This window comes from Ambystoma mexicanum, chromosome 11, assembly GCF_040938575.1.
Source record: "Ambystoma mexicanum isolate Mex_15411 chromosome 11, UKY_AmexF1_1, whole genome shotgun sequence".
Classification (NCBI taxonomy): domain Eukaryota; kingdom Metazoa; phylum Chordata; class Amphibia; order Caudata; family Ambystomatidae; genus Ambystoma; species Ambystoma mexicanum.
In genome coordinates, this window is record NC_090934.1 from 202,042,410 (window position 1) to 202,054,754 (window position 12,345).

General features: G+C 41.7%; 1 protein-coding gene across 2 annotated transcripts in view; it reads right to left on the minus strand.

The window, feature by feature from the left end:
* LOC138503246 (pancreatic secretory granule membrane major glycoprotein GP2-like) overlaps positions 1-12,345 on the minus strand; it is a 248,801-nt gene that overhangs the window by 105,080 nt on the left and 131,376 nt on the right. For both annotated transcript variants that reach the window (XM_069622840.1, XM_069622839.1), the window contains exon 5: positions 3,148-3,290. In XM_069622840.1, coding sequence (XP_069478941.1) covers positions 3,148-3,290 — 143 coding nt within the window. The remainder of the gene's footprint in view (positions 1-3,147; positions 3,291-12,345) is intronic.

Here is a 12,345-nt window from a genome sequence, read left to right on the forward strand (position 1 = left end):
ATGGGCAAGTAACTACTAGTGAAGGATGGGAATCAGGAATGCTAACTTGCAGTGCACACTTATTGATGTCATCACCAGTGCACAAAGTGCAAAAAGTGAATGATGGATGTCTTAAAGAATGGAACAAGTTTGCAAGATAACTAACATGGGTCGAAGATGAAGTAGGACCTGTATCTAAACTACCAGTGAAGAATGTGACACTGTTTCAGAAACAAGGGCCTGACTAAAGTTGGAGGAAATAAAGGATTGCAGAAAAAAGTTGACGTTCCAGGAACAACAGGAGAAACTGCAGTATGATGGATCACTATTGGGCCTGTGGAATAAAAGCTTACATGAAGCTACGTGACAGCGGGAAAGGAATATGTTCTTTGGTGTTAATACATGTTCCTGCATTGGTGATCCATCAAAGTGACCTCCACATAGAGGGCTTCCGGACTATGGATACACATTAAAGCAAGAAGAGGTTGTTCAATCTCATCCGAGAGAAGAGGGAGAATTACTTTTCGGCAAAGTCGGGAGTCTTCACACGATATCCCAGATGAGCACAAATTGTTCGATAGGATGACAGTGATATTCATAGCCATGTTTCTACCAGGAATTCAAACTGCAGTGAATGCCAAGTGGTTACAGATCACGATATGGGAGATGCTACAAACAATCAACACAACAATAAAATAATTTAATTCAAATAGAGAAGAATTGAGGGCCATCAGGCTTATGACCCTCCAGAATAGGTATGTCCTGGACTTAATTACAGTAATGGAAGGAGGTGTGTGTGTCAATATTGGTCTTCTTGCTGTACATTCATACATACCTGCCCACAATGAAGAAAATGGAACCGTAATGGAAGCAATAACTATGCTATCAACCCTGCATACGAAAATGGTGGAAGAACTAGATGAGACAGGACATTCAGATTGTTTTTTATCTCATGGGTTCCAACCTGGATGGCAAATGCCTTTAAACTACTTGGAGCAATCCTAGTGTTAATACTGATGGGTTTCTGTCTTATTCATAGGACAATGCAAGAGAACAGCAAAGAAAGCTATTGGGATGAAGATAATGATCGATGTGAATGCTGTGGTTGATGAGGACTCTCAAACTGAAAGCCCCACCCATGAGCACTTGAATGATAATCCTCTGGCATCCCCAGGAACAATGTTTCACTATCCTACGGATCATAAGAACTACGTAGGATGTTGGGTGTTCTGTTCACCAACTGGGGAGTGCTGCTATATGACCTCGAGTGTGGATGAACATTTAAAAATGCAGGTGACCTGAGGGGGGTGACGAAGATATGGATCCCAAAGAAACCATTCTGTGAGAAAACATTCTGAGGATTGAGGAGGTGGTCAAGAACTCGACCAGATGGGGGAATGTAGAGGAGCAGCTGTATATGTCATCAGACCTCACTCCCTCACATACGTTATATCGGAAGAATGACAAGAAGATAATATGCCTGACACCAGGTATAATCCCAATACTGCATCTAAGAAATGAGAGTCGTCATGTACTCAGACAACCGTTTCGAATGTATCCCAGAACTGAAGTGGTAGAAGGAAGTCTGCAGACACCACTGAATATCAAAGAGATGTAAATGGAAACTGACAGGTGCAAAATGACGTCATGAAGAGAAGACCCAATGACACACTAAAATGACATAAGAACACTTAAAGAATGAAGATATAACTGAAGGAACAAAGCAAAACATATATGTGAATTTGAAGAAACCATATATACAAAGAAGATAAGTCATTAGAAACTTAGTGAATGTATATATGCAGAAACGCAAGGCAGATGAGCCACATAGAAGCTTGCTACAGTAGGAAATGTAACATGGGCAAAGCAGCCATGTTGAAAAGATGGACGTCGGCTCTGAATAAAAGCAAGGGAGAAGCTCAAAGGAGAAAGACCAAGGATGCAGAGCTGACAGGCGCTGAAACATGAATTCTTGCATGAACAAAGACTAGTTGTTTGGCCGAGGATTAAGGAAGCCACAGCAAGAAGCAGCTACAAGGTACAAAAGGGCGTCAACGAGGATAAGCTATGTATGTATGACATATTTCTCTTAGATTAAGTAAAGGAGTGAATATTTGCGGATGCCAAATATTGAACAATTAAAAATATAGAAAGTGTATGCAAGACGGAGAAACCAAGTCTCCAGAAGCCAAAGAGTAATGACACTCGGATAACTGAATCAAATAGCACTAAACATAAGGGCAAAATGGACAAAATTATGGTCTCCTCACATGTGGCGCAAACACCAGAAAAAAATACCTATTCATAAGGCTCAGATGAAGATAGTAATGTACCTTCATTCCCATTAGAATTCCAAAGAAGAGACCATCCAGCAAGGTCAACTCCAAAGGAGAAGCCTCGGCTAAGGGCCTAACTGATGAGAGATGGTAGGCTAAGTGGGCAGTGGTCTGACGGTATCCTTCGCACCTCGGCTTCATTTTTGTTTACTTGCTGCAAACGAGCCGAATGTCCAAGGTTGGGAGGGAATCCAAACCAATCATGAAGGCCCTGCAATGGTGAAAATACATTGTTGCAGGAACCAATCTGTTGCTATTAGTTCTGCTGTTAGCTGTATTATACGTAGTTAGAAGTTATTCAAGGCATGCCTACTTGATGAGGTCAGACAATGATATTACTAACGCCTAAATAAATTATATGTGTATATGTTCCCTTAACCAACCCCTCCACCCGATAGATTTTGCAAATTTCCTTGAGTCTTTCTGGTTCTTTTGGGCCTGTGTTTGTTTATTATGGTAAGCTCATTCAGCATTTGATACGCTCCAAGTGCTACTGCACATAACGCTGACTGAATCCTCTATACGCTTGATTTTCAGCTCGGATATTCCAATCAATGCCCTAATTCGTAGTCTACCACAATGTCAGCAGTTCCAATGTGCATCTTCCTTAAAAAAAATGTTTATATAGTGATTTCTGCAACAATTCAGTGGGTTTGGAGCACTGCAAATTACACACATTTTTGTGATATGATATTGGAGGTTCTGTTTTAGTGGCGGTCGTCCCGGTCCACATAATCTGTTGCCTGTTCTGATACTTTTATATTATTACAATTTGTGTTCAGGGCTTCCCCTGACCAGAGGGTCTCTGAGCATCTTACAAGGTGATACTTACATAAGCTTTGGCGTAAATATGGTCTGGTTGGTGCTAGAACCGCCACTCTTATATGTGCAGGCGATGCTCATGGTTTGGCTGAAGCCGTCTGTATAGGTGGAGATTTGCAGGGTGTTGGAGACCGTCATATGGGTTTCATTACTCTGAAAGAGAAGAACAAGGTGTAGAAAACCGTGATTCCATGCACGTGTCAGTCCTTGGTGTAAAGGAGAGGGGCCACTGGTCAAGTTAGACAAGTCCCAACGTCAGGAAGCAGCTGCTGTACCCATACACCCTATCTTGAGTTTGCCCAATCAAACTTATATCAGAGGAGTTAACAGATAGTGTTAGGGTTAATTCTAAAAACAATGTGCATTAGTCAGTGAGCTAGCCTGTAGGGGGCTTCCCCATGTTCCTATTGGTCAGTCTTCGAACCCTAGCACCAACCTTGAAGCAAATTCCCCAGTTCTCTATATAAGTGAGACCTCAGCTGGCCCCACTAGCGGCCTGTTAGGAAAACCTCAATTTCTGAGCAAGGCATGGCTACAAAGGTATCTGACTGATCTTGCAAAACATCTCTATTGACTACATAAACATAAATGTACAGATTTCAATTACATTTTTTGACCGAAAAGACATTTGAAAACTGGTCTAAAGCGCTTGCATATGATTAGCTCTTCGCCACGTCTTGACAGGCCTGTCTGATGTCTGTGTAATGCTGAGCATCTCATACACAGCATTTGGGTGCCTTTGGTCAGGATACAAGAAACACCTCCTGACAAAGGGAGCACCAGCAGGCCTCATAAACACTCTAAATCCTACAGTGGACACTTCTGTCATCATGGTGTGCTCTGCCTTCCAAACGCACATCTCTTGTGGTCAACACTTGCTCACAGGGACCGCTCATGAAGGGATTTTCTATGAGAAGGTTATTGGGTGGCCAGATAAGGCAGCGCTTGGCTTGAGCACTCTTTACACTCAACTCACATCCGCAGATTTGGAAAAAGGAGGAGCCTAGTTCTACATACAATCATACACTGCATTAGACCTTTCTATTCATGTGCCTTGAGTAACCAGAGTTTGCTGTAAGCCATTTTAATTTTGAACTTGTGCATACAGCTTGAATGTATTTATTGTTAAGCTGCATGGTGCCTACTTCAATACCCAAGAGAAAAGGGGATCATCAAAACAAATAAGGGGAGGTGAGAGTGGGTGGGGGACCATATCATCCAAAGCCTCTGAACATTCATGATCAGAAAAGTGCAGGGAAGAAAAAAGGCAAGTGAGGATAAAGGTGTTAGGCATGATACCACTTGCAAGTACACATTACTGAACAAGCGACCAAATCAGGATCAACCAAGTACAGAACCTACTGCGCTGTGGAAAGACAAACAAGTTGTAAATAGAAACAGTAGGATGACATCCATTAGCATATGAACAGAGAAAATGGAGTGTGGCTGGGCCGAGGTCGATGTTGTTGATAGTTGTGAATTATTTTCTGGTGTGAAACACCTTTGATAACCTACCCCACAGTAGTCTATGTGGACTCTTCTGAGTTGCATTGAGACTAACACTATGTAAGATCTGTGTTGCCTCACAATATTAAGACGTTTTGCTAACCATGTGACCTGTTCACACACACTTGTCGCAGCATTGACATTTCTAGATGTACTCTTTTGTCAACCAGTTGTTCTGATTCTCTGGTTCAAGTATAGCTTATATGGTCTTGATGATTTCCCGGTTATTCATTTCTACCAGCAGCACCCCTCTTCACGGCTTGTCGTGACTGTGCAGTTCACTTTATTACTCAAATTCTGTGAGTTTCATTGTTAGCAGTCTACTTCTTTTTATACTTTGGCCATTGGAATTACATAATTTTCCTGTTTTAGGACCACACACTTAATTGTGGCACAAACTACCCTTCGATTTGCTGATGGTTTAATTTAATAGCTCTTATACATACCTGACATAAAATGACATTGAAAGATCAGCCTCTTGGTGGACTGACGTTCTATTACACCTCTTGCACCCATTTTCTTGGTCTATGGTTCCACCTTGCACGTTGAATTACGTGTTCATATCCGGAATGATGCTCATCACGTGATCTCTATAAGAATACACTTTGGTGTCCAGCCACGACATGCTAACATACGGCTTGCTTTACTGTTGGAGGTTTTCCTCACAAATGAGGTAAGATGTTACCTGTACAGCAGCATCATGTTTCTCAAACAAGATACTTAATTACCTCTGTTGTCGGCTTAAATGTTTTAGTATTGTGACACATTTTATAGCTGGATTGAGACTTTACAGTGATCATTTACCTAATAATAGAAGGTATTTCCAAGTTTTTTACACCCACGCATGTTTTAGTTTTTACTCACATGTGACCGATGGTTGACTAGTATCGTAATATTTTTCTTATACTTGTAGGTCTTGGATTGATCTTTGAGAGTGCGGTGATGATCACACCCTTTGGTTGGAGCAGGCCAGATCTCACTTGTTTACCATAAGCACTGTGCATGTTTATTTCACCATAGAGTATCAGTTCTCTCATGCACATCCCTCTTCTACGGTTCGTTTGAGATCGATTACCATTAGGTTCCAGTAGGCTTGCCACACCATCTTCACTCTGCGTATCTCTTCATTGGAACGTATTAGTCACCAACTCAGTGTGCCTATTATGGCTTTTCTCATCAACACATTACTATTGTTTATCTTTATTCCTCTTTTGTTTAATGTAATTGTTATTTATTTTTCTCTTGCTCTTGAGTAGTTAAGTTTCTTTCTCTGCTACACACTGGGTTTAACTGTTCACTTTGACTTTCAGTAATCATTTGCACTATCATGACACTGTTATTGCATCAGAGTAATTTATAGCTTCTTTTTGTTTGTTTCCTTCTACTTTTCTTTATGACAATGGCCTTTTCCTCTTATTATGACCGGGTGGCATTTACTAATGTCTTGCAATATATACATATTCGTTATATACACATACTTATTATGGCATTGACATGTTGTTGTCTTGTTTTCGTTTCCTTGCTTTCTTCTCCTCAATTGGACTTCTGTTCTGATTTTACACTACTTTATGTTTTCATGCTGTGTTGGATTTATTTATTTTTATGGTTTCATCCTCATTATGATATTGTGGCTCTATTATCAATGGTTTCTGGGCAATTATTTATTTGCCGTAACTTCAATTTTTTGGGGTATCATTGAAACAGATATTGCCCGGATGAAGGACCCTTTTGTTCCAAAATGCATTGTCCATTGGCATTTGATACCAGTGCTCGTTAAATTGGAATTATTTGACACCAACTGAAACAGATTACTGAGTGTTATTAACACAAAATTAATGATGGATTTTGAAAAATATATATATATATGAATGATCTGAACATGTTTGGACAGGGTGTGTAATCCTCACCAATGGCTTTGGCCCTAGGTCTTGTCTATGATTCTTTAGTTTGTTATCAAGCACCTGAAGGATCCACGCTTGCATTCTTAAGAACCAAGCATACTGCAAGAGGAAAGAGTAAACTCTTAAATGGATACGTGGATAAGCAATATCTGAATATTAAAAGAGCTAACCTAGTTTATCAAATTCCAGGCTGGATTTACATAAGTGTTTAGGAGATCCATAGGGGTGCAAGACAGTCCTTAGAAGGAAGCAGATCTGCCTTAGGTAATGTGAGGGTCTAGGAGTAAGAGACTGACACAATTGTGGCATGTTGATTGGCAAAGACTTTTATTAACAACACAAATGGGAGGGTTGAAGGAAATCCTAACTAGCCCTACTGCTAAGAGGGGTTTCCCTTCTCAACAAAACTAGCTAATGAAACTGTCCTGTGTCCAAATGTCCAAAGTAAGGTTTGCTGTCATGTGTCCAAATTGTAACCTGTACCTCACAAGCTGAACACAATATGAAGTGAAAAGGGGAAATGGCTCTTGGCTGTCGACTTGCAGGCCAGCTTTGCAGTTCACAACACAGTGTGCGCTGTGTGGTGCAGCGGTGTCCAGGTGGAACTTCGCCTGATTCACTAAGCTTGCAGTCTTTCTAGACTGCTGTTTCTTTATCTTTGAGCCCGCCTTTAAAACATCACTCCGGAGCAGAGCGTGCCGTGTGTGCCGTGTGTTGCAGTATTACAGTGGGACAGCTGGCAGCAGTAAGGCGCTTTGGTGAAAGGAAAATGTGAGTCCAACTACAAAATGCCTTCTGCATTTGGAGTTAAGTTTTATAAGGTGAGCTCTGTTTCGAGCTTGTGGCTGCAGGAAGAAACACAGGGAGGTAACTGCGGGCACAGCCTTTGAACCTCCCAGTAAAAAGTGGATTACTTCTTTACTGCTCTGTGAGTAGACTTGCTCACAAAACTTTGTTCATTCCATCAAGCCTTAAAATGGACCCAAGAAGTGGGGCCAAAATTGTGTCAGTGGAGCAGCTGCTTGAATTGGATGCCTCTGCAGCGTTGTCACTGGCAATAAACCTACGCCTCCCCGAATCTCCCAAGGACATCTTCATCAGACTTTCCGATTCTTCAGCCCCAAACAGAGAGGGTATCAGGTGGCTGGGGTGGCTGGGTGGATGCTGTTGGAGCCCAATATTCAAATAAGTTGAAAGTGTCCAATACAATAAAAACCTATTTAGCAGCTTTGAAAAAAAATTATATTTTTGAATATCCATCAACATCTGGGCTCCCAAGATAATCTTTAAAGATGTTGACACCACTAAGTGAACATAAAGAACTAACTAAAATAACATGTCCCTCGAAGAGCGATGAGAGGGTGTTAAAGAGCAGAAAACGGGTAAAGAATTTTTTCTAAATACCCCACCTATCTTTTTGGAAGCTCCAGAGACCGGTAGTGACTTTGATTCTTCCATAACCTCTTATGAATCTACGCCTGCACCGGCTCAACAAAGACGTCTTTCTCTGGCAATAAACACCATAGAACATCCAGCAATAGGGACCGTGGACCCTATATTATTGAAGCTAAACCAGGTGTTGAGTTCACTGCTAACACTATTTGAAAAATTACAGCGGGACTCTCAATCACATTCAGCCTCCCAGGACCAAATCTGGGGTGAATAACAACTTAGGTTGAATCTAAAAGGGCCTGAAAAGGCTCTCAGTGGAGACCCCAAGTTAGCAGCAGACAAGACGCAAGTGATAATAGGCGTCAGACTGGTCGTGGTCAACCAGCAATTTACATACCCCCAGGATGTATACATTGTGGAATCAGGGATGGGTGACTTGGTAACAGCCCATCACAAGAAACAACTACCCTCCAAATGTCGGGCCAAAATTAAGGTTAATTAGCAGAAGAAATCAAAACATTATAGAACCTCCAAAAATTCACAACTCGATTGCAACATCCTTCTTCAAAATAGAAAAAGTGTAAAGGTCCACCACTGACCTGGTGGACAAACACAGGGCACACTTATATCTGACAGAAGTCAGTACAAATTGAATCAATGCTTAAAGAGAATATAAGAATTTAGTTGCTTTCCTTCAGAACACCTTACTCTTATTAGTTTAACATATATTTCATGAAACACTTTTCATTTGAAGCAAACTTTATATATTTACACGTGAGGTAAGTACATTGAATATTACATAGGAAAATAATTTGAGCAATTTATAGTCATTGTAAGAAAACATAGAAATGTATATCCTTTAACATTGTCTAAATCAGAACATGTAATTCCAATTTTCACAAAACAAATGTACGACGTGTTTCGGGACTAGCCCTTCTTCAGGTACAATTTTCAAGCTTTAACTTTCCTGTAGTCAAAAAAATAAGAAAATATAGGACTTGTATTCAGTTTAGGAGTGTCAATTTAGTTTCCACTATAGCTGTTAAATGATTCAAAAATAAAGAACTGACCTGTGTTCTTAAAGTGCCAACAGTGACTGGACCAAATTCAGCAGGATCTAATAGCTGGTTAGATCTTTTAGGTTTAAGTAATGTATCGCACTGATACCTAATAGAGAAATGCATATTTACAAAAACGAATCACGAGTCTATATATACAAAACCGCGAGTGGGATTAAGTTGCTCAGATAAAGCGCTGAGTCCCACTCCATGGGTATTTCATCCATATTGTGAAAGCATAACATTCAACTCACCGTGTTCTCGGCGATAGTTGATTCAGTATTAAAATTTCAGTACAAAACGTCATTTGTTGGTTTGCGCTATAGATTAATGATGGTACTGTCCACGTTTGTCACTCAATATCTTCAACAATTCCACTCTGTAAATAGTGACAGCAAGTGGTAATTAGAGTATTAGATGAACTAATCCTAGCTTGCGTTTCGAGCTGATTAGCCGTGCGGTTGTGACCGTTAGTATTCGGTCGACTTACTTGTGGTCCTGGGAATTAAATGGACGGCTGACTGTTGTAATCTTCTTCGCGCCGCAATCGCAGTGAAAAAGTAGACGTGCAGATGTCTACTGAAACCAAAAAGGGCACAGTTCGTTGTTCGTTGTTCCCGCAAATCTTCCCGTTGATTTCTTCATGTAAGATGCGCGAGTATTTTTGCTGTGTGTTTGGATAATGTTGTCGGCAAGACAACCGTAAAGGTTGTTGGGTAATTCGCATCCCACCCAAAATCACACGAATGCAAGGCGCCATCTTGAAGTGTCATGACTCGTAACAGAACTCAATGTGTTGTGTATATTAGATTTCGTTTTAATTCCTTAATTGGCACAGGACACACTAAATTCGAGATTATTGATTTCCATCACATGATTGACCATACGAGAAGCATTTCGCTCGCCATAGATGTTATACAAATTCAAATGTATGTCTTAAGTTGATTCCAACATGCTTCTTCAAGTTTGTAAGGATCCTCATGGGAAAACCACAAAAAAGACATTCTTGTGGAAAAGCAAGTCATTTCTTTAACTGAACGGGGGGAGGATCTATCTAAACATCCCATCAGAATAACACAGAAAACAACACAATAAGTGCTTCATACAGTCGATAAAGGAAGACTGAGATGTCTTGACTCTGCAGTTCAAACATCTTTTCCTGTCGAAAAACAAACACAGTGTGATTTACCCTTACTTGTACCAATAGGTACGGGCGATGAGGGAGACCTTCAGAGACCAATCATGAAAGCTGTTCAGGAATCGGTGGGAACGGCCCTGGGTTCCCAATGGTCTGAACACCCAAATAACATCTTCCTTCATGATGGTTTGCAGGGTGTGGGGTGTGGTAAAACAAGGCTAACAAGGCTATACACTGCAAAATCACTGGGGGGGAGAGGGCAACTATTGTTCACTTACTTCTGCTGCCCCGAGACCTAGGCAATTGGGGCAACCTGTGTATACTCCATGGGGCCCTAAAAAAACACAGGGAAAAGTAGGGTGCAATCAAGCATCCAGTATCAGCCCCACCAGGAGTCTTTAGGGAAAGTTTTCGAATTGAGAAATAGCGAGAATGGGAATGACTCTGGTTATTGCTCTAGCCAGCAGTGGGAAGGAAATCAATGTCTGAAAGCTGAAAGGTTTGTATATCACACAAATACAAACTTTAGAGTGGCTTGTACATCCTATGATAAAAGATGGAATGTGCTGAATCGTACAGGTATTTTGAGTTTGTTCTCACAGGTCTCAAATCGCTGGGCTATATCCTTAAAAGACACAGAGAGAACAGAATTTCCCTCAGGGAAGAACCGATGTGGCAATGATCACAACAGCATCAAAGGTGGGTTTTAATATAACCAGTGATAGGTTCTCTGCATAATCTGGGTTTTGCTTTCTCAGAAGTGGCCTCTCAAGAAAACTATGATATTAGTGACACTATGAAAGATTATCACGACCCTCAAAGAAGGAACCCTAGTACACTCAGTAGGGGGATGAACAAGGGACACTTTACTTAACGTACTTATGAAAGAGGACCATTTGAGAAACAGATGGGGGGCATGAATCACAAGAGTCAAGGCAGTGGTAAAGGTACCTAGAAATCTATGATTCTGTCTTGGAAAAGTTGCGGGCACAGACAACTCTTCACTGACCCAAACTTGGGGCCACTCAAGAAATTATGTGATTGTGATTATTCCGGAAATATGGATGGCAGAGGCTCAGGTTGGGGATGAGTTTGTTACTTTCTTCTCTACAGCAGTAAAAGGCCCAACTCTGATAAAGGAGGGTTCTGGACTAGTGGTTGATCGCTAAGTTATTGCAAATAAGAGCCTGCTAGTAATTCAGTGTTACGCTCACCTGGCTCCCACAGAGGCGTCGATCTGAACTGGACAGCTGCGGTCTCCACCAATGTGACGCGTAGTGCTGAGATGACAGACTGGACTGGCCCACCTAGCTTCGTTTGCTTGGCCCGTAGGAATATTCTTCTGCAAATGGAGAAAGGGAATTAACCACCCGTGGAGTTGAGCGTAAATCCCACCACCCCCGCTGTTCTCCCCACTGATCACCTTTGATGTCCCCTCTTATAGTCTCACCTGAGGGTTTGAAAAGATGAGCTCTCCATCCTGCATTGAGCGCAGGGGCGCGTAGATAACCAGTTGCTTCACTGGCTCGAAGGAATTGGTGAGTTCCAGAACAATATTGACTCTGAGATTCCCGGCAAGACGCCGTAAGTATGTAGTTCGTAAGAGTTCAAATACCTGACTTTCACTCTTGTTCGATTCCTTGCAGGTTGCAGCTTGACCCTAGTGAAGAGTTCCTCGTGGCAATCGGTAATATCCTGGTAAGGATTTGTATTATCCAACACAGTTCGATAAAATAATGTCAATATGTAACCTGTTGCTTTCTCCCTTATTCAGGCGCTGAGAGAAAGTATGAAGTCTCGGGGAATAATGCCTCCGGCGGTAAAATCAGGTAAGTCTATTGTGGTGAGGAGGGTTCCCCTTGTTAGTCCCTTTGTTTCACCTTGCTGTCCTTTTGTTTCCCCTTAGGGGCCGGGATTCGGCGAAGATGCAGTGGAAGCTGCGCCGACCCGTGAAGAGGAATAGTACCCCCGATGGTAAAATCAGGTAAGTCTATGGGAGGTAACTAATATTCCTCTGTGTATTCCCTTGGCTCACCTTGCTGTTCTTGTCTTCTTCTTAGGTGCCGGAGTGCGGCGGGAACATGCAGGAGGATGCGGTGGAATGTGAAGATGCTGCGAAGGCCGGTGAGTTCAGCGCGGTGCTGCAGCAGGCGAGGCGACGCGCATAGAATAACTTCTTTCTTCCAGCTCGAAGGTGCGATGGAACGGGAATT